The sequence below is a fragment of the Tursiops truncatus genome, chromosome 11 (genome assembly GCF_011762595.2).
Source record: "Tursiops truncatus isolate mTurTru1 chromosome 11, mTurTru1.mat.Y, whole genome shotgun sequence".
NCBI classification, from domain to species: Eukaryota; Metazoa; Chordata; class Mammalia; order Artiodactyla; family Delphinidae; genus Tursiops; species Tursiops truncatus.
In genome coordinates this window covers 96448068-96470326 of record NC_047044.1, presented here as the reverse complement: position 1 = coordinate 96470326, position 22259 = coordinate 96448068, and the positions used below count along the sequence as shown (strand labels likewise).

At 52.2% G+C, this 22259-nt stretch overlaps 1 protein-coding gene and 1 long non-coding RNA gene across 2 annotated transcripts in view; one reads left to right on the top strand and one right to left on the bottom strand.

The window, feature by feature from the left end:
* Positions 1-136: 136 nt before the first annotated feature.
* CD9 (CD9 molecule) overlaps positions 137-22259 on the top strand; it is a 35629-nt gene continuing 13506 nt past the window's right edge. The window contains exon 1 of the mRNA XM_019925969.3: positions 137-322. Coding sequence (XP_019781528.2) covers positions 257-322 — 66 coding nt within the window. The 5' untranslated portion in view covers positions 137-256. The remainder of the gene's footprint in view (positions 323-22259) is intronic.
* Positions 2191-5680, bottom strand: LOC109548450 (uncharacterized). The gene is made up of 2 exons (XR_002174540.2): positions 4738-5680; positions 2191-2737 (listed from the first exon to the last, which is right to left on the bottom strand). It is a non-coding gene; the product is annotated as an uncharacterized lncRNA (long non-coding RNA).

The following is a 22259-nucleotide window of genomic DNA, read 5'->3' as shown; positions in this document are numbered from 1 at the left end:
GGGGCGGGGCAGGTGGGGCGGGGGCGGGGGCCGGGGCCGGCGGGGGCGGGGGCGGGGGCGAGGGCGGGGGCAGGGGCGGGGCGCGGCACATGCGCACCGCGGCGGCGCGCGCCCGAGGAGTGGCACTTTTTAAAAGTGCAGCCCTGAGGCCAACCCGCAGCCGCCAGCACCTCGGTCCGAAGACTGGTCCCGCCTGTCCCGGCCTCAAGCGCCCCCGTCCCACACCAGTCCGGCCCAGGCCAGTCTAGCGCGCACCATGCCGGTCAAAGGAGGCACCAAGTGCATCAAATATCTGCTGTTCGGATTTAACTTCATCTTCTGGGTGAGTGAGCGCGACTGCCGCGCGCTCCTCTCCGGGGCCACCTGTCCACCCCGGGCACCCGGTCCGCGGTCGGGGTTGCCGGTCACCGGCATCGCCTGCGCAGGGGAAGACTCCTGGCGGGAGGAGAGGGCACTGCGGCCGCCAGCTGGCTTCTCGGCGCGGGCTGAGACGGGCTGGGAGGGCGCGTTGGTCCGGGGCTGGTCCGAAGCGGGGCGGGCAGGGGGCGCGGGGCCCTGGTGAGCCGGGGGTGTGTGTGGGGGGGGGTGTTTGCTCCCACCCCGATCCCCTCCGAGTGCAGGAGGGAGAAACGGAGCACCCCCTCTGCTGGGGACTCAAGGCCCTGCCCGAAGGGGACTGTGGCGGGCAGTGCAGCTCGTGACCCGGGTGTGGTCCCCCCGAGTGGCCGAGGCCGCGGGGAGGGGAGGATGCGGGCCCTCCAAGGGACTAAGGTGGCGCCGGAGGAGCTCAGTGAAGGTCTGTTGGCACCTTTACGCCGGAGAGCAAGGGGCGCGCAGGTCGCGGGTGTCAGCGTCCCGGGCCCCGTCCCTGAATGAGCGTCGGGATCCCTCCTCCACCCCCGGGGGGGGAACCTTCAGGCCCCATGCTCTCAGACTGATTCTGAGCCGGCGTGAGAAAGTCCGAGCTCCCTCGAAACTACCTGAAAGACTAGCTTGTCTTGATTTTTTTTTTTTCCCCCGAAGAGCGATAAGTATCTGAGCTGGAGAGAACTCCGGGAGAGTTGGGGAGGGGTGGGGCAGATGCCTATCGGCGCCCTCAGTAGGATGAGTCCTCTGTTTCTCCATTTCCGGGAGAGATAAGGTGCCGGCCTCACCCCCTTCCCCGCCAGCCCACCCAGCAGCCGGGCGGGGCCACAGGGAGTGGACTGTCACCTGGGGAGGACGCAGGCCAGGGAGATCCAGGACTCCCGCTGCCGGCCACTCTCAGCCTGTCTGCAAATGGGAAGGCTAAGGCCGGCAGGGAAGGGGAGTGGTCCCTCCGCACCTCTCCTTGAGGGATTAAGGGGCCACCCCAAGAAAGAGGCAAGGAATAGGGGACTTTGGTGTCCTGGTTCACGGGCCACATCCCCTGCTCACAGGTGGACAGTATTTGCCCCTTTGCAGTCAGGAAAGCATGTGGAAAGGCAGGCCCTGTGCCACTCTCGATAGAGACGGCTGTAGAAGCAGGGGCGAGCCACCAGAGGCTTGTAACAAAAATGTGCTTATTTCCCTGGAGCTGCTTCCCCGTGAACCCCAGGGAAAACCTCCTGAGATTTAATCCTCTCTCTGGAGCTGACGGGGTATGAGGTTGACCTGCCCTTGCAAGACTCATCACACCCAACACCTGCTCTAGTGAGGACAGTGCACAGGTGTGCCCTGCCCAGCCCAAGGCCTGCTCTAGGGAGACCCTCCTGTGGTGGGCACCCCCTCCTCCCGGGTGTCCCTGCCAGCCAGCTAGCTGCCAGCCTTGGCTCCGCCCGTCTCCAACTCCGGCTCTAGGAAAGAACGTCAAAGGCTGACTAGCCCCGCCCCACCCCGCCCTTGTCCTTTAAGGAGTTTTTCTCTCCCTCCTCCCTAGCACCGTCTCTCCCCTGCCAGTCTCTTGGTTACTCCTCAGCTATCTGCCTAGGCTGTGTGAGGGTTTGGGGTGTGGGGGCCCACGGACTCCCAGGCTGCCTCCATACCCCCCGCCCCATGGCACCTGCAGGAGCCTGGCGGGAGGCTCCCAGGCCACTCAGGTATCTGCTCAGCCTCTCACTGACTCCTGCCTGCCACCCCACTGTATCCAGACCTGCCCCTGCCTGAGCTAGGTGCTGCTGATGGGCTGTGTCATCTGAAACAGAAATGACTCATTCTAGGAACGTCTGGGTATAGAATTAGAAATGACTTTTGAGGTGATTCAGTCCAGCCTCTTCTTCACAGCGAGGAAGCGGGAACCAGAGAGGGGCTGACCTGCCCAGCGTCACGGGAACCCAGCCAATACCCCAACCCCTAGGTCCCTTAAGTCCTGTCCTCTTCCATCTCCATCACAAAACCAACAAGGGGACCTGGTAACGGGTGGTGTATGGGGGTCAGCAGTAGCTTCATGTCTCTGAATCGTTTATTGTTCAGTCGTCCTGTATTCAGGTCCCTGTAGAGATGAAGCCCTCATCTCCCTTCTAGGAGGTGTTGGAATAAAGGAACACCATGATCCCCTTGTGCAGCGTGTTACTGCAAAGTCCTTTTGCAAATCTCATTGTATAGCCAGAGCAGGTAACATTCTCCCCATTTTACTGATGACCAGGAAACTAGTCCCCAGAGAGGTTCCACGACTCAGCCAGGGTCATGTGGCAGGATAGCATCAGAGGTAAGTCTGAAGGCAGGTCTGGTTGGCTCCAAGTTCAGCACGCTTTCCATCACCACCTGCTGCTGTACCTAGCTGAGCGGGAATGAAAGGAGGGGGGCAACAAGCTCTCAAAAAATAACTTTTAAGAGAAGCTATGACCTGAGGGAACTGGTTGCTTGGACTGTTATGATGTCATCACTTCCCTTTCTCTCTTGAGACCAGGAATTTATAAACTTGGTGTTTGGGACCTGATGTGGGCCTTGAAGAGCAGGAGTTGGGAGGCTAGGGGCCACCAGTACCTCATGGACAGAGGATGCTGAGGGGTGGTCCAGCAGGGATCCAGAGAGGAGAAGCCCACCTCAGCGGCAGTGGGGTGATTGGGGCGGGGGAGGGGAGCGGTGTACCTCTTCCCTGGCCCCCAGTCTCATCCCTGTGGGACCCTCAGTGACAGCAGAGCCTGCGCTGCCTGCCCTCCCCAAGTAGGGCCTCTGGTGCCCGCAGCTAAGCCAGCAGTCAGGCTGTTCTTCCAGTGCCCCCAGGACCCTAACTTCCCAGCTCTGTTTCAGTTGTTTCTGGGTTTCCTTCAGACCTCTTTGCCTACCCACCCTCCAAAAAATTTCAATGGGGAAACATTTTACAATGCCAAAGGGGCAGCCTCAGCTGTACAGTGGGGAACCGGGGCTGGTCCAGGCCAGGAGCAAGGCCTTCACATTCTACCCACCCCCTCACCCCTTTGTTCCCTGCCTCTCACCCCGTCTCCTCCCTCACTGATGGGAATAGCAGGGAATTTCTATTTCCCAAGAAATGGTGTCTCGCAGGCCTAAGGCAGGCTTCACGGAAACGTGGACAGAGGCCTGGACCAGAGCTCAGGGACCTGTGTGTTAGTCCAGCTCTGCCCTAAGCTCACTTTGAGCAGGTCACTTTTGAATTCCAGACCTCAGTTTCCTCATCTGTACAACCAGTGGGTTGGAGCAAATGGTCCAGAAAGGTCCCTTCAGTAGCTCAGTCTATGAAACCAGCCCCACCCCCAGGGCCTGGAGCAAAGGACATTCCCACACAACCCAAAACAGGAGTCAGGAAATGGAAGTGTGCAGTGGGTACCCAGGCTTGACCCAGCGTGGCTTCATTTCATTCAGGGGCCTCTTGACGTCTGGGGCCTGAGTCGTGCCTCTCTTTCCTGGTAACCCCAAGTTCCCTCTACTCCCCCTGGGTGGCGTCTCTCTGTCTGGGGGGGTTCTCTGTTTTGGTCGCCCTCAGCCTTTTGTGGCAGTGCTGCCTAGTGGTCAGAGTGGCTCTGGGTTGGATTTGCCCGTCGCCGTGTGGAGCTGGTGACTACCCCCGGGGTTGCTGTGGGTTATAGGAGCGCATGCGCGTGACGCACTTAGCCTCCTGGATGAGAAGTAAACTTCCAGCCGTAGCTTTTGTCATCCCTGTATGGAAAGGAGGTTGAGGAGGTGGGGAGGGTGGGAGCACTGGCCTGAGGAAGTGTGGAAGTTGAAACCAGAGAGAGGTAGACAGGTGCACACCCCACATCCACACACGTCCCCCCTTCTTCTCATCCTGCATCACTGCCAGCCTCGTTCCTCCACACACCTCTGCGATTCCCACCTCAGGACCCTGACTCCATTTTATGTGTGGCCGCAAGTCTGCCTGTGGGGCAGCCCCACTTCTGAAAATAAAACTGCGTGCGGAGAAATCCGGAATGCGGGGTCCGGGCGGGGGATGGGCGAGCGGGATGGCACTGGCAGAAGCCCCTCCCACCCAACCTGCTGCTTCACCCAGAAGCTGTTTGCCTTCAGTGCTGGCCTGAGCAAGCAGCTGGGGCTCTCGCGTGAAATGGCTTCCACCTTTGGCACCCAGACAGCCCGAGCCCTGCGAGAGCCGGCTGTGTTTGCACAGAGGCTGGCAGGTTTGGGGAGGCCAGGTGTCTGCATCTGCTCAGGAAAATAAGACTTCTCCCTGCCCGGACTCCTGAGGCTTTCCCCCCACTTTGCCCCGCGATGGTTGTCAACAACAGATGGGACTCCTGATTTGGGGAGTGGGGAGGATTCCTCTACACGCGCGGACGCACATACGCGCGCACGCACACTCACCTGGCACCATTCCAGACCTCACTCTCTGGTGCTCAAAGGAAGCAGCTGCCGGTTCAGACCTGAGTTTGGAACTGCTTTGATAAGAAGCCCTTTGGAGCACTTACTCCGCTAAACGAGTCTTCTGCGGCTTCAGACCTCACACATCACCGTTCTCACATCTTCCTTTTGTGTCAGATGCAAATCTTCACTATTAACACACAGAGCTGTGTGTCCGTGTTCGATTTGTCTGTTTTCCTGTTCGATTCCATTTTACAAGGAGGCACGGTTTGGGGGATTGTTTGCACAGTTTGGGACTTAATAATACGCCTGGGACTTAACAAAAGCACCTTTTCTGCCAAAGAGCACAAGCCTTGACCGTCTTTCTTGGGTGTGCCTGGCTGTGAGGGTGAGGGACCCGACGTCACGGGTTACGGTGGCTTCTGTGGTCCTGTTGCCTCCTTGGTGGCTGCATGTTCTGGAGAGTCTGGGGAGAGGAGCGTGAAGAAAAAGTTTCAGGAAGCTTCACGTTTTTGTGCCGCATTCCTGCCTCCCTCCGGGGGCGGGGTCAGGGGAACTTTATTTGGAACCGCCTCAGGTCTTTTCAACCAAAGACTTGCAGAAACCGTCTTTCCCTCTTACTTACAGAAGAGCAATGACTTCACGGTTTTGGGGTTTGACAATCTGGGGAAGAGCCTGTCGAACCCAGGTTCACCCAGAGATAATTTGCAACTGAGGGAATTAAGGAGACCAAAAGCGCTAATCTAAACAATATTTTTTTTTAATTTATGTTTTTAAAGTCTGACTGCAGATCACTTGCCTGTTTCATTCCGTGGAAAAAGTAATGCTGGTCCAGGGACATTTGCATTTTCCGTCAAGTGATGGCAGGCAGCTGTGGAAAGCAGCGTCCTGTCTCCAGATGAGATAATTTTATTTTAATTACATCCATCCAGTAATTTCTCCCCTCCACCAAAGAAATACTTAGTTCTGGATAGTTTTCTGTTTGGTTTTTTGTTTAATAAATTTATTTATTTTTTATTTACTTATTTTGGGCTGCGTTGGGTCTTCGTTGCTGCGTGGGCTTTGTCTAGTTGCAGCAAGCTGGGGCTAGTCGTCATTGCGGTGCGCGGGCTTCTCATTGCGGTGGCTTCTCCTCTTGCGGAGCACAGGCTCTAGGCACACGGGCTTAAGTAGTTGTGGCACATGGGCTCCGTAGTTGTGGCACATGGGCTCCGTAGTTGTGGCGCGCAGGCTCTAGAGCGCAGGCTCAGTAGTTGTGGCACACAGGCTTAGTTGCCCCATGGCATGTGGGATCCTCCCAGACCAGAGTTCAAACCCATGTCCCCTGCATTGGCAGGAGGATTCCCAGCCACTGCGCCACCAGGGAAGTCCCTGGATAGCTTTTAAGTACTGCTTGCCGTCATCCTCAACTGGCAGGTCTGAACATTTTGGGGGAATCCCATGAAATCAATGGGACCTGCCTCCAGAAACACACAGTCCCCGGTTTTTTTGCTTTTTTCTCCAGAGACCCATGAACCTCCCCATATCAAACACCGCATATTGGTTTCCAGGCAACCCCTGCTCTGTCCGGAATCCCACGTTTCTGCCATGAGGTGTGGGTTGCCTCACTGCTCTCCAGGGCTGCACAGGGGAGCTGTGGGGACTTTGAGGAAGGCATTAGAGAGCCCCTAAGTTCCCCGAGGATCAAGGGCAGCCCTGACTGGAACTCTGGCCTCCCCACCCATCCTTGCTCTGACTGTCAGCTTAATCCTGGCCCAAGGAGTGGCTTGGACTCGAGATTAATTCAACAAGTGTTCTGTATTCCTAGTCCTGGAGCTTGGGCGATTTGTCTTTGCTGGGAAAGAGCAGGGTGCTGTCTTTCCCACAAATGGAAACTAGAAGGCTCGGCTGGCCTTCTCTGGCCTTGCCCCTGAGGACTTTGGAAAGGGAGATGCGCCCCCCGGGGGTCTCTGGAGACGCAGACCTCTGAGTTGTGATGTACAGCCTGGCTACGTAGCAGGGAGGACGAAGCCCACTGACTTGCAGGAGAGGGGCCAGATCTGTTTGATCCCAGGGAAGATCCCTGAGCAGAGAGGTGTGTGGACTGTTGACGTGGAGAAAGTCAGTCAGTCCTTTTGCTCAATCCTCTTGCCAGGCGTTGTGCGAGGGAGCAGAAACGGTGTCCCTGGCTGTGTTAGGGAAGTCACCCTCCACAGCCTACCCGCTACACTCTCAAGGTCCCAGTATCCACCTCTCTCAGACCCAGGCAGATGGGGGCCATGACTCCTACCGAGCCCCTGCCTCCAAACTGCTTAGAGGAGGCCCCTTTTCCTCCCAGTCTGAGCCGCATGTCAGTGTCCAAGGGCAGAAACAACACCACACGTGGATCGTAGGAGAAAATCCTTGACTGGGGGTTAAAAATATCATAAAGTAAATTAGACCGTTTTAGTGAATTCAAAACACATTTCTATAGCATTTTAGTTTTAATTTATCTTTAAACTTACACTGATTGAATCAGTAGCAAATGATAAGGTTGATTTATTGAATCTTTAAATGAAAGATCAGCAAAATCATACATAGTTGCAAATTCTTTGCTTTTCAAGTTTGGGGTGTTGTGTGCGTTTTCATTTTATTGAGGTATAGTTGATTTGCAATGTTGTGTTTAATTTCTTCTCTACAGCATGTGTGTGTTTTAATTGAAGTATGATCGACATACAACATTCCTTTAGTTTCCAGTGTACAACGTAATGATTTGACATTCATACACGTTGCAAAATGATCGCCAGAGTAAGTCTACTTACCATCTGTCACCATACAAAGTTACAGAATTTTTTTTTCTTGAGATGAGAGCAGCTTTCAAATCTGCAAAACAATATCACTGACTATAGTTACCTTGCTGTACATCACATCCCCTTGACTTATTTATTTTATAACTGAAAATTTGTACCTCTGAATCCCCTTCGCCCATTTTACCCACCTCCCCAGCCTTCCTTCCCTCAGGCAACCACCAATCTGTTCTCTGTGTCTGTGGGTTTGGTTGGGTTTGGTTTGTTCATTTGTTTTGTGTTCCAGATTTCATTTAGCATAATACCCTCCAGGTCCATCCATGTTGTCACAAATCGTGTGATTTCTATCTTTTTTATGGCTGAATAATATTCTAGTGTATATATGTACCATGTCTTCTTTATACATTTATCTATGGATGGGCATTTAGCTTGTTTCCATGTCTTGGCTATTGTAAATAGTGCTGCAGTGAACATAGGGGTGCATGTGTCTTTTCGAATTAGTTTTCATGTTCTTTGGATATGTAACCAGAAGTGAAATTGCTGCATCATGCGGTAGTTCTATTTTTAATCTTTTGAGAAACTGCCATACTCTTTTCCATACTGGGTGCACAAATTTACATTTCCACCAAGACTGCACAAGGTTCCCTTTCTCCACATCATCATCAACACTTGTTATTTGTTGTCCTTTGGATAATAGCCATTGTGACAGGTATAACATGATATCTGATTGTGGTTTTGATTTGCATTCCCCTGATGTTTAGTGATGTTGAGCATCTTTTCATGTGCCCGTTGGCCATCTGTATGTCTTCTTTGGGAAGTTTAGTTTAAAAGATAGTTTGCTATAGACTGTTTGCGCCTCTCCAAATTCATATGTTAAATCCTAAAGTCCAATGCAGTTTTATTTGGAGTCGAGGCTGTTGGGGGTGATTAGGTCATGAGGATGGGGCCCTCATGAATGGAATTAGTGCCCTTATAAGAAGAGGCGGGACCTCTCTGGTGACGCAGTGGTTAAGAATCCGCCTCCCGGGCTCCCCTGGTGGTGCAGTGGTTGAGAGTCCACCTGCCAATGCAGAGGACACGGGTTCGTGCCCTGCTCTGGGAAGATCCCACATGCCACAGAGCGGCTGGGCCCGTGAGCCATGGCCACTGAGCCTGCGCGCCCAGAGCCTGTGCTCCGCAGCGGGAGAGGCCACAACAGTGAGAGGCCCGTGTATCACTAAAAAAAAAAAAAAAAAAAAAAAGAATCCGCCTCCCAATGCAGGGGACATGGATTTGAGCCCTGGTCCAGGAAGATCCCACATGCCACGGAGCAACTAAGCCCATGCGCCACGACTACTGAGCCTGAACTCTAGAGCCCATGAGCCACAACTACTGAGCCCACGTGCTGCAAGTACTGAAGCCCGCGTGTCGCAACTACTGAAGCCCGTGTGCCTAGAGTCTCTGTTCTGCAACAAAGGGAAGCCACTGCAATGAGACGCCCGTGCACCACAACGAAGAGTAGCCCCTGCTCGCCGCAACCAGAGGAAGCCTGCACACAGCAACGAAGACCCAAGAGGATTCCCAGGCTCTCTCTCTAGACAGCCAAAAATAAATAAATAAAATAAATAAATTTATTCTTAAAAAAAGAAGAAGAGGCCCCAGAGTTCCCGTCTCCCTTCAACCATGTGAGATTCTAGTGAGAAGATAACCCTCTATGAACCGGGAACTGAGTCCAAACCAGATGCCAAGTCTGCTGGTGCCTTGATCTTGGACTTCTACCCTGTCCACAGTGCTTTGTTACAGCAGCCTTAATGGACTAAGACAAAGTTATTTACAAATCCGAACCAAAAACGCCTCTTCCCATCTAGATGAACAATTGCAGTGTCGCAGTTTGCATGCACCCCTCACATCCATGCCCCCCTCTGTTGTGTGGGAAGCCACCCTCAGCAGAATGTGTCCTGCAGGGACAGGAAACTCGTCCCCCGTAAAGACTCTTCCTCCTGCTCACCCTGATGCACTATAAGCGCCTTCTCGTGGTGTGGGGCCATGGATTTCAACCTGTTACTATTATGCTCAGACTTTTTTTTGTTTTCTTAGCCACACTGGGCAGCTTGCGGGATCTTAGTTCCCCAAGCAGGGACCAAACCCGGGCCCCCTGCAGTGGAAACACGAAGTCCTAACCACTGGACCACCCTATGCTCAAAAAAAAATTTTTTTTAATAAATTTATTTATTTATTTTTGGCTGTGTTGGGTCTTCGTTGCGGTATGCAGGCTTCTTATCGCAGTGGTTTCTCTTGTTATGTGGGCTTCAGTAGTTGTGGCACTCAGACTCAGTAGTTGTGGCTCACGGGCTCTAGAGCTCAGACTCCATAGTTGCGGCGCACGGGCTTAGTTGCTCCGTGGCACGTGGGATCTTCCTGGACGAGGGCTCAAACCTGTGTCCCCTGCACTGGCAGGCGGATTCTTAACCACTGTGCCACTGGGGAAGTCCTCCCTGTGCTCAAACTTTTTAAAGCCTCCTTTCTACAAGCCTGGGGAAGTCATCCCACACTCTACTTTCCCCCTCTTCAATCAAATTATAGCCCTGGCTCCCCAAGACAGATAACCCTTAAGAGATCCGAAAACTCATTTCAACTAGAAATTACATTCTCTTCCAGAGCTGGGGAGGGACCCTTAGAATGGGGAGCTGGTGTGACCCTCCTGCCTCTTAGGGCCCCATGCCCAGGGCTGTAAGACAGGCCTGCAGTGATGCCCTCTCATTCCCTCTGTCCTCTGCTGGCAGGATGGTGCTGTAAGGGGCGGGCAAAGGCTCTGGGTCCCACCTTCAGGCCATGCCTATAGGGATACAAGGACAATGGCCAATGGGCAGCTGCAGCGGTGTCTGCACTTGCCAGGCTTGCGGCGGTGGCGCAGCTGGGACGAGAAGGGCATGTACCAGCTTACTCCCAGAGCAGGGCTGTGGCCACACTCACTTCTGGCTGGCCAGCAAGAACGTGCCCAGAGCTCTCCAGCCAGAGGCCAGCAAGAGGAGTCCCAGGCCCTCTCTCTAGACTCTGTCCGTCAGGCTCCCCCAGAGCGACGCCAGACTCGGAAGGCACGTGCAGGCCAGGTGGCCAAGGCGGGTACCTTCCTGTCGTGAGAAGATAGGCCCTCTGCTCTTACCTGTGGGCTCTCTTGGGGCCTTTACGGATCGAAGATGCCACTTTTGAAATAGAATCAGCTGTGACCAGGAAGGAGAAAGGATAAAAGTGATGAAAAATTCTGGCCCTGAAATTAACAAAATGGATCTAAAAGACCTTTGAGCTTAGCAACATGATTGAGAATTTGGGCTTTGCAGTCAGACTGTTGTGGGTCCAGGTTGTAACTCAGGCACCTCTTTGCCGTGTGATCTCAAGACAAGCTCCTGAACTTCTGTGCCTGAAACTTCTCATCTCGAAAACAAGTTAATATTACCTACCTGGTGGGTCTGTTGAGAAAATTAAATGATTCAAGTGAAGTGCTTCAGGTGAGGCAGGGGACACAGCACACAGTGGAGGGCTTGCTGTTTAATCATTGAGACTAAAATGAAGAGGGGATCGTGGCAGAGGAATAGGGCAGGGGGTATCTCCCACCACTCAGGGTCACGCGAGCAAGTGGTAACAGGTTCCACAGATGGAATGAGAGCTAGCTGGTCTGTGTGGCTAAAGTGTATCAGCAAGAGTGTGTGTGTGTGTGTGTGTGTGTGTGTGTATGTGCACGATCACCAGGCATCTTAGTTAGGCATACACAATGGAAAACACAATGGTATTCTGGAATTTAAAGCAAAACAGCCCCAAAACAATCCCCCACATCAGATGATTTTGGTTAAGATCAGAATGGCTACTTTCAGCAGAAAATGCATTTATGGGCTGGCTGACGTCTGCTGCACGTCTGGCCAGAGGCAGTGGAAACTTGAAACTTCTTGTTTGGAAGGAGGTTACCTTGGGCAGAGGCCTCCTCCCAATCCCTCAGCCCCAAGTGACTTAACACTGGCACCTTGTATTAGCTAAAACTTTTCTGCTCTCAGGCAGAATAAGGGCTCTGGTTTTCTTTTTTTCTTTTTTTTCTTTTTTGGCCACGCCTCGAGACATGCAGGATCTTAGTTCCCCGACCAGGGATGGAACCCGAGCCCCCTGCATTGGAAGCGCAAAGTCCTAACCACTGGACCGCCAGGGAAGTCCCACTCAGGGCTCTGGTTTTTAAATGATGCTGGCTCAGTCCTCAGGAGGGAGGATTTCTCAAGTCTTGAACTTGAACTTGTTCAGACCAGGTCACTGCCTAATTTCCATAAAGGTGTGCTGAGAAGAAGTTTACAAGGTCTTTCATCCTCTGCCACACCCCAGAGAGGGGACCCAGCTACCTCCCTTCCACCAGGGATGAGACAGGCAGTCAAGTAACTAACCTCTGCCTGGCACATGCTGTGCATGTGACAGAGGGAGAGAACTGTCAGCTGAGTCACTGCATACCTGCTGTGTGACCATGGGCAAGTTACTTTACCTCTCTGAGCCTGTTTCGTCATCTCAAGCTGGGATGATCGGAACTACCTCGAAGAGTATAAGGCAGTCCCACCAGCATCCTCAGATTCAGAAGGGGCAGCAGGGCCTGACAGGAGGACTCTAGTCTCCCAATATTCCTCTTCTCCCTGGGACATCTCTCACTATGTGCTTCCAGGGAATGTTCCCCTGTTAGCAAGCTGAACACAGTTGCCCAAAAGAGGCCAGCAGAGCAAGATGGTGGTACCCACAGGCTGTAGCTGTCAGCCACCACCCCGCGTCCTCCCAGGAGGTCCACAGACAGGCTGAGCCTGTGCTCAGGAACCTGGAGAAAGTTAATTCTTTAGACTTATCCTACAATTTGTATTATTATTATTTTTTAATGTTGAATTATCTAGGCGGTGGGGTAGGTACCACAGTCTTCTCAGTGTTTAGGGCACTAAATAGCGGAAGTCCGCCTGCCTGAGGTCCTGGCTTGGGAGAAGGGGGGGTGATGGTTGGATTTTGTTTTTGTTGCTGTTGAGGACCCCCCCCCCCCCAAGGTGCTGCATTGTGTAAAAGAGTAACACAGAGCAGCAGGGGGCGTTATGACCCAGGGGGATTATTGGGGGAAGGAGGGGTTGAACTGTTGGAAATGTAGATTCCTGGGGGGAGGCGGCCAGTTGGTGACTCTCCTTAGGGTCAAGTTATTATCATGGTACCTGCTCATAGCAAGAGCTCAGCTGTCAGCTTCTGCAACTGTTGTTTAGTTAGGATTACGTAAGGAGCTGCCCCTCCTTAGAATTTTTCAGAGGCTGAAGTTGTCCTAAGCGCTCACATTCGTCCCCATCTTATTGCTTCAGCTCTGCGAAGCCGCATCACTGAGGGCATTGCTCAAAGCTGAAATTTTACCACTAGGCTTCCTCTCTTTCAGAAGGCGAAACAGACGACTTATCTTTTCATCTGTCTACAAAATGCCCATTTCAGAGATTCCCCTGGTTTGGGAAAGGTGAGGGAGGGAGGGACCAGTTTGGGGCTTTGCTTGGAGTGGCCCATAAGCGTACCCAGTTGACAGGGACCTCTCTTGTGGAATCTGCCCAAGAGGGGCGGCCTCGGCACCTCTCCTTCAACACTCACCTTCTGCTTCCCAAAAGGGCTGGATTCCTCTTGTGGAGAACTTTTTGACACCTTGAAGCCAGGTCCCAGAGGGGACAGAGCCAAAGGCACCATTGCTTCTGTGTGGACACCTTGGGAAGCAAAGAAAGGAAGATAGAAGTGGCCCTGAAGGGTTCATTTCCCCTGGGACCCTCTGAGGGTGGGCTTGAGGCCACCACCTGTCCCATGCTCACCAGAGGGAGGGGGGGAGAGAGAACGGACCCAAAGGATGAGTCCGTGGTCGTTCCCTCCTTTGGCCCTGGCCTTGGCTGGCATTGATGCCCTAAATTGGGCTCATCTAGCCACCAGGCAGGATAAGGTTTAGGTCAGAGCATCCTGCTAAATTCACGATGTCCAGACCAGACTCTTGTCCCCCACAGAAAATTTCTTGGGGGTTCCTATTCTTCCAGTTCACCAGCTGGCAGGGAGGGAGCACAGTGTTGGGAAGAGTGCGGCTCTGAGCTGCTGGCTGCATGGATCTGGTTCAGAGTCAGCTCTGCCTCTTGCTGGCTGTGTCTTTTTGAGCGAGTTGCTTAACCTCTCTGTTTCACCTATAAAATAAATGTGACGAACGGATTAAATGAGATAATATACTTAAATCACCTCCTGCGATGGAGGACACGAGTGAGTGCTCATGAAGAGTGACTGCTACTGTGATTATATTATTTATTTTCCTTTCCCTAGCCTCTGGAGGAGTTACTAATGGACAAAAGCCTGCCACAGTCCAATCAACAGTAACTCTAGATAAACCTACAAGGTCATTGACCATCAGCCTCTGCATGTGTTCTTTTTTTTTTTTTAATGTTGTTTTCCTAGAATTTGGGGTGATTTGAGGAAGAGTCCACTTCCATACACAACGGCAGCCTGTCCTGGGGAGAACGTAGGCTGCAGAAATTGGGGAAGTTTTTGCCAAGAGCGCCCTGCTGCAGGGGCTGCCCGAGTCATTTTGGCGTCTGGGGGAGGAGGGTTCACCAGGTGAGTCTGTGGCTGGAGGCATGTGGAGAAGCCAAATGCAGGTTCCGACTTGAGCATTTACTGTGACTTCCCCACTCAGTGGGTTCAAGAGGGCGTTGTCTAGCCAGTATCTGTCTTTCTTACCTCTTGCTTCCTTCCTGCTTAACGTGTCCTGTATCCTCCCCCTTATCTGTCACCATTCAGCAGCCAAGGTGGTCCTCAGCCCCAGTCCCCCTCCCTGGCTTTCCAGTGCCAGCAGGAGCCCTGCGCCCAGGGGAGGCTCACATCCCCGCTCCGTAGCTTCGTGCCCTTTGGCACTGGCGTTTCAAAAGCTGGTCTCTGGGTTCAGAACCCCCAGAAAGAGCTTTTCCATTCCTCCAATTGTTCAGTGTTTAAATGAAAGCCTTAGAGCAGTGGTTCTGAAACCTGAGTGGGCAGCAGAATCATCTGGGGGTGCTTGTTAAAACAGATTGCTGGGACTTCCCTGGCAGTCCAGTGGTTAGGACTCCAAGCTTCCGCTGCAGTGGGCTCGGGTTTGATCCCTGGTCGGAGAACTAGGATCCCACATGCCACGCAGCGCGGCCAAAAAAAAAAACAACAACAACAACACAGATCACTGGGCCTCACCTCACTTGGGTTTCTAATCATATAAGTCCAGGACGGGGACAACAAGTTTGCACGTCTGACAAGTTCCCAGCTGATGCTGCTGCCACTACAGCTGGTCTGGGGACCACGTGTTGAGGACCACTGGCCTGGAAAAAAATCTCCCAGTGGCCTTTGAGGATACAGGCTTCTGTAGATGTGCAGCTCAGAAGAAGCCCCAAGGGGATGAGGTGACCCCCAAAATGATCATACTCACGGGGAAGGTAGGGGACAGTTGTTCTTCAGGACTGTGATCTCTGGGGCTTTTCTGTTCATCTCTAATAAATCTAACGTTAGTAATATGCCCTGGTTGGCATCTTTCAGTTCTGCCATGAACAAACAGTTTACTTTTTTTTTTAATATTTATTTAATTTTATTTATTTATTTATTTGGTTGCAGCAGGTGGGCTCCTTAATTGTGGCTCGCAAGGTCCTTAGTTGCGGTTTGCCGGCTCCTTAGTTGCGGCACGTGGGCTCCTTAGTTGTGGCAGGCAGCTCCTTAGTTGCTGCAGGCAGGCTCCTTAGTTGTGGCATGCATGGAGGATCTAGTTCCCTGACCATGGATCGAACCCCCCCTCGGCCCCCTGCATTGGGAGCGCGGAGTCTTAACCACTGCGCCACCAGGGAAGTCCTACCAGTTTACTTGTGATCCTTAAGGAAAGCAAGCCATGGCAGTTTTTTTTCTGATCAGCGTGGAGTTTGGTTTTAGCTGTTGTTATCCTGTGCGACGGGCCTGGAGAGGGCAGGACTCCAAGACCTCTGCTCCTGCCCAAGTGCTTCATCCTTCCAGAGACAGCAGCTCGGGGAGGAGGGTGCCGGGAGAGGGTGAGAGAGGCATTGGGGAGCCAGCTCCTGTCTGCTCTTGCCAGCAGTGCCCGGCCCAGGCTCCTGACGGTGAATCAGCCCATCAGGCTTGGCACTCTGTGCTGAGCCAGGGTTGCCATGGAGATGGGTGAGGCTGGAGCCCACAGGTCTAGGTGGCCCGACTTGTTTCTAAAGGCCATGTGAACACAGAGGCCCTTATCTGCACTCTGGAGGCTGCATCAGGCGTGAGTGGTGAGGCCGCTTACATCCTCAGGGTTCAGCCGCTGTGACTGCCTGGGTGGCCAGGGGCAGCTAAGCTGAGGTCTCCCAAGCCCAGTATGTTAACAAAAAAATCCAGGGCTGATACGGATCTTACCGAAGGAAGGAAGTAAAGAGGTCAAATCCCCTCCCTCTCTGTGATCTGCTCCTTCAATAACTGCTTCCTGCAGCGTGAATTCTCTCACGGAAGCAGCCTGGGATCCCGGGAAGGACAGAGGCCTCCACTCTCGGCCAGCCGTGTCCCTTACCCTCCCCGTCCCACTTCTCTCCCCCCATCCCGGCTGGTCCTAGCGGAGCTCTGGAGGCATCTCCCCCAGCACACCGCGCTCACACAGACCCACAGAAGACAGACCCCCACTGTCCTCAGTCGCCCTGTGCCCACCCAGCCGCCTCCTCAGATCAGAGGAGGACACACAGCTGAGGCCGCCAAGAGCCGTGAATATCCCCACTTTTGTCTTCGTGTCATTCGCAAGGTTTGTTATTATCGTTGTCATCATTATATTCCCCACAGAATCTGGCTGTCTCTAGCACTCACGGTCGTCAGAGTGTTTTACACGTTTAATCTTCCCCTTCAACCTCCTGGGTCAAAGGCAGGAAAGTATCAAACTCTTTTTTTACAAGTGGGAACTCTGAGGTTCAGAGAAGCTACAGAGAGTGCTTAGTGTCACACAGCTCCTAGGTGGCAGCGCTGGAATTAGCCCCAGAGGCCACGCCACTGTCCACACATGCAGCTACTCTCAGCAGAGATGTGCGTTCTCCTGGGAGCGCTCGCGTACCCCGGGATGGAGTGGCGGCGGATACGTGTTTAGAACTCTGCCAGGTGATTCTCACATCACCCCGTGGCTGGCTCCGGTGTGCAAGTGACAGGGGGCAGAGCTAGGGCCCCCTGCTTCTTGCCCACTGTTCTGTCATGCCACCTGTCCCTTACTAAAATGTCTGCTGCATCCCTTTGACCAAAGTCACCAAATAGCCAAGGCTTCACAGAAGGACGATGGGACATAGGAAAGAAAGCACTGCCTTCTCCCCCGACCCCCTCCTGTCACCACCGCCCACCTCTAGCCGCTTCCAAAGTGGCAGATGGGACCACTGCAGTCAGCCTCAAAGGAAACTGCATGTGGAGATGATCTGCCCTGCACTTCCTGGGCCAAGACAACTGGATGGAGAAAGTGTCCATGAGTATTTCGTCCTTTTAAAAAATGTGTGACCCGTCAGGTCCTATTACAGAAGACAGAGGGGACCGAGAGGAAAGAGGCCCAAGCCAAGACCACCCAATGTGTTTGCCTTGGGAGGATTTTTCTTTGCAGTGGGGTTTCCCCCACGGGGAGACATGGTTCCTTCCACCTGAGGGATGGGATGAAAGGTGACACATACGCGCACACAGACAGAGAGACAGAGAGACAGACACACACACACACACACACACACACACACTGAAACCTCTGCAGTCAGCCGGTTGCCCTTTTCCTCTGTGTCACCTCGTTACCTCCCACCTTTCTGCATGCTTGCTTCAGGCGTTTCGGCTGGTACGGCCGCCACTCCTCGGGCTCCAGCTGGAATTGGCTTTGCCAACTCGGCAGGGGGTCCAGAGAATTCAGGTGCCCCTAAGCAACACTGCACTTAGGATTTGTTTTCAATTCGCCCCTTGGACTTGGAGGCCTTTCCTTTAACCCCGGGTGTGTGTTGTAGTGTAAGATTTCTAGGCCTGTCCCTATGGGTCTGGTGTGACTCACTGAAATCCTCATCTCTGCGTGGGAGGGAGCCTTGGGCGTGTTGTGCTTTCAGCCAGGGGAGAGGAGAGGACAGGACAGGAAGCTGGGCCCGCCCGGGGTGCGGCTGGGCCTTCACGCCTCCTGAAGCTGGCATCCCGCCCCAGGTGACTGGATTACCTGTGTGATCCTCAAGGCTTGGAGGGTCTATCCAAGTACGCACAATGTGGAATCCATACCCTCCGGGTTTTCTGAATGGTTTCAGAGTGTCTGTGAACTCTAGAGGTTGTATGGAAAATTATAGCGATGCTTTTCAGACTTTTTCTGAGACTTTCACCCAATTCTGAAACATCTGTCGTCCAGAAAAACTTCAAAATCATAAATTCACAGATATTCTAGAGTGATGAATTCAACACCTATCACCAGACATCTAAAACGTCACATATATTTTTTTTTCTTTAATATTTATTTATTTGGCTTCGTGGGGTCTTAGTTGTGGCATGCGGGATCTTCGCTGCGGCATGGAGATCTTTACTTGCGGCATGTGGGACCTAGTGCCCTACCAGGGATCGAACCCAGGCCCCCGGGCATTGGAAGCACAGAGTCTTAGCCACTGGACCACCAGGGGAGTCTGGTCACATATATTTTAGAGTGAAAGAATTAAACACCCGTCACCACTTGAATATTGCTGTTAAAAGTATAATGATATGCAAAGCTATGTATGTTAAAGGTTTACTTTATTTAATTATATCTAGTCATCTTTAATAAAGTATTATTAAATAAAAAATGAATGCATTAAAAAAAAGGATTGGAGCATCTAACTGGACTTCGGTGGGCGGTGAGCACAGCAGGGCATGGACTTTTTATAAACCCTCATTTTCCAAAAGACTTGATGTGGACATGCCCCTAAATCTCACTGTGACATTCATCACATACCCTCATGGCTCTTTCTCAGTATTTATTCTGGGCAAGTAGTTGTTCTTTGTAGTTTCTGACCCTTGTTGGGAGATGTTGGAAGATGGTTCTGGATGACAAGCCAGTGGGAAAGAAGGCTTGTCCAAGGTGAGAGGACCCAGGAGAGGAAATTCTGATGGGCTTCAGAGCTTCTCTTTCATTGAAGTCATCCTTCACTTATTGAATAATGATTTACTAATGACTGTTTGGTCCCAAGTATGGATGGGGTGCAGAGGAGCTACTGAAATGACCGAGAACTCATCCTGCCCTCCAGGAGAGTATAAACAGGAAGAGAGGGAGCGAGGATGCTGGGGAGGACCAGTGCGGAGCGGGGAGGAAGCTGAGGACGTCTTGGTGGGGAAGCAGCTGGCCTAGGTGGTCGGGACAGCCTTCCAGGAGGAGGGGCTCCCTCCAGCTGAGGCGGGATTTACGAGACTTATTTGGGAAACTTCGAGGGATTCCATCTAAGGAGCAGGGGAGAAGGAAGCAGGGTTCAATGTTGTTACTGCTTAGAGGTCCAGAAGTACAAGGATGGAGTAGAAGCCTTAACACTCGGTGACAGCCCAAGCCGTCTGAGCCTTTCAGAGGAATGGCCACTGTGCTACATGAAGGGCAGGAGGCCCCACAGGGACTCCTTGCTGAGTGAGGACTTGGAGGTGGTTTAGCTACAGGTTCGGGGTTTAAAGCGCAGAGCAGCCAGGAGGAGCAGTGCAGCTGGAGGAGGAGACGGTTTGTTTTCTGGGTTTTTTTTAGGATAGACAGACCTGCCCATGTGTGTTGGCAGAAGTCAGTCAGAAAGAGAAAAACAAATATCGTATATTAACGCATATATGTGGAGCCGAGAAAAATGGTACAGATGAACCGGTTTACAGGGCAGCAATAGAGACACAGATGTGGAGAACAAACGTATGGACACCAAGGGGGGAAAGTGGCGGGGTGGTGGGATGAATTGGGAGATTGGGATTGACATATATACACTAATATGTATAAAATAGATAACTAATAAGAACCTGCTGTATAAAAAATAAATTAAATTAAATTTTTTAAAAAAAGTGAAACAGTAGCCGAGACAGACAACAGAGGCAGGAAAGAGGTGGATTAATGGAGCAGGTTCTTTTTTTTTTTTTTTTTTTTTTTTTTGGGGTACGCAAGCCTCTCACTGTTGTGGCCTCTCCCGTTGCAGAGCACAGGCTCCGGACGCACAGGCTCAGCGGCCATGGCTCACGGGCCCAGCCGCTCCGCGGTATGTGGGATCTTCCCGGACCGGGGCACGAACCCGTGTCCCCTGCATCGGCAGGCAGACTCTCAACCACTGCACCACCAGAGAAGCCCAATGGAGCAGGTTCTTGAAGGAGACAGGAAGCTTTGAAGGAGAGGCCCCACCACACACACACACTACACACATACACGCACACACACAGAGTTTTAGAACAGCTTTAGAGGTACAGAGAAGTTGCAGAGATACTACAGAGAGTCCCCTTGTACTCCTCCCCGTCTCCCTTCTTGTTCACAGCTTATATTCCCAGGGCACATTTGTCAACAGCTCAGAAACCAGCATTGGAACGTTACTCTTAACTAAGCTAGACTTACTCGGATTTCACTTGGTTTTCCAGCCCAGTCCCCTTTCTGTTCCAGGATCCCACCCACAATACCACATGACGAGTGTCCTGTCTCCTCCGTCACCTCTGGCCTGTGACAGTTTCTGTCCTCATTTTTCATGATCCTGACAGTTTTGAGACATTCTGGTCAAGTATTTTGTAGAATGTCCGCAGGTTAGGTTTTGTCTCGTGTTTTTCTCCTGGCCCATCTTCTAAGAAGAAACTGAGCGTGTGTGTGTGAGGAAATAAATCTCCAATAAAACGATGGGGAAAACTGTCCTTTTTCCCTGAGAGATCAAATGGGTGAGACCTTTCCTGGCCTGAAGGCGGAATGCGTCCCTTTGGCTTTTGTTGGAAGGCGGTAGCCAGGCCGACTGGGCAGAGCCTGGGGCTGGGAGTGGAGGGGCTGTACCTTCTGCTTCTGTCCCCACCAGACCGGTTGGTGGTGGTGGGCAGGTCGCTGCCCTCTTTCAGGGACGCCCTGAGCAGGGAATTGTCTGAGCATCCTCGGCCTGCGCACTCTAGTCCTGCCATGATGGGTAAGAGGCGGGCTGCAGCCGTGGCCCCTGTGTGGCTGACATTCCTGCCACGTACTGTTCATTAACCCTGGAGGGAACGGTCAGCTTCTTGGTCCCGCAGACCCCTATTTCCTTATTCTATGGAGCCCCTCAGTAACTTGCTGACACCCTTTTTAATGGAAGTCTAGTTGATTTACGGTGTTGTGTTAGTTTCTGGTGTACAGCGAAGTGGTTCAGTTATACATATATAGATATTCTTTTTCATATTCTTTTCCATCATGGTTTATTACAGGATATTGAATATAGTTCCCTGTTCTATACAGTAGGACCTTGTCATTTATCTATTTTATATATAGTAGTTTGTATCTACTAGTTCCAAACTGCTAATTTATCCCTCCCCCGTCCCCTTTCCCCTTTGGTTTTCTATGTCTGTGTGTCTGTTTGTGTTTCGTAAATAAGTTCATTTGTGTCCTATTTTAGATTCCACATATAAGTGATATCATATGGTATTTGTCTTTCTCTTTCTTACTTCACTTAGTATGAGCATCTCTAGGTTCATCCATGTTGGTGCAAATGGCATTATTTTGTTCTTTTTTCTGGCTGAGTAATATTCCTCTGTGTACATGTACCACATCTTCTTTATCCATTCCTCTGTCGATGGACACGTGGGTTGCTTCCATGTCTTGGCTATTGTGAATAGTGCTGCTGTGAACATTGCAGTGGCACCCTTTTTAAGGGTTGAAGCTCTTTTTGGTGGTTCTGGTCATTCCTGTTTGGTTTCTCCTAGGACTCAAGTAGCTGGGGACGAGAGCCAGGTGGGGGGCTGGGGGACCCCTTTGTGCACACCAAAAAGTGTGCCCTCCTGGGAAGTGCTCTGAGCTCCCCGGATAGCACGGCCTGCACACCCGGGAAGGCCACTGTTAAGCGGTGTCTTGGCCCTGTGACCTCCAGCCAACTGAAGCGGTTTCTCCAATAGCGTTACAGAAAACGGGGCAGCTGCTGGCAGCGTCCCTTCGGGCCAGTTAACTCAGTAATTCAAACAAAACGGGCAGCGGTGCTCATTTCTCTGTGATTTTGGTGAACCGAGCCTCCCAGTCCCGCCCCTGTCCTCCCTTCCTCCTGGGTTTTCTTGAACCTTCCTCCTCACTCATGGTGAGTTTTTAGGCATAAGAAACTGAGATCTATTACTGCTTTTTCCACTTCTTTTTTTTTTTTTGGCCGCACCACGTGGCATGTCGGTTCCCCAACCAGGGATCGAACCTGCGCCCCCTGCAGTGGTAGCGCAGAGTCTTAACCACTGGACCGCCAGGGAAGTCCCATGCTTTTTCCACTTCTGCAGAGCCAGCCACTTTTCCTTCCTCCTGATGTTAGGTCTGGGATGGTGTCCAGATGTGGCAGGACCCTGGACTCCTCTCCTGTATCTGGCCTTGTCCTTGGCCGGGGTGACCTTCTGGGACACTGTCCTCCACACAGTGTTCTTCTTGCCACCTGTGCGTGTGGGCCAGGTCAAAGGTAAACGACTGGCTCAGGATCCTCGAGACTAAAACTGGAAGTTTCGTTTGGGTGCTGTTACCTGTGCATGGGATCACTCCCAAAGAGACCCAGCTCCTGACCTGACAAGCTTCTGGGCAGAGTGGAGCTGTCATCATCTTTTGTAGTTTCGTTCTTTCGGATGGGATTG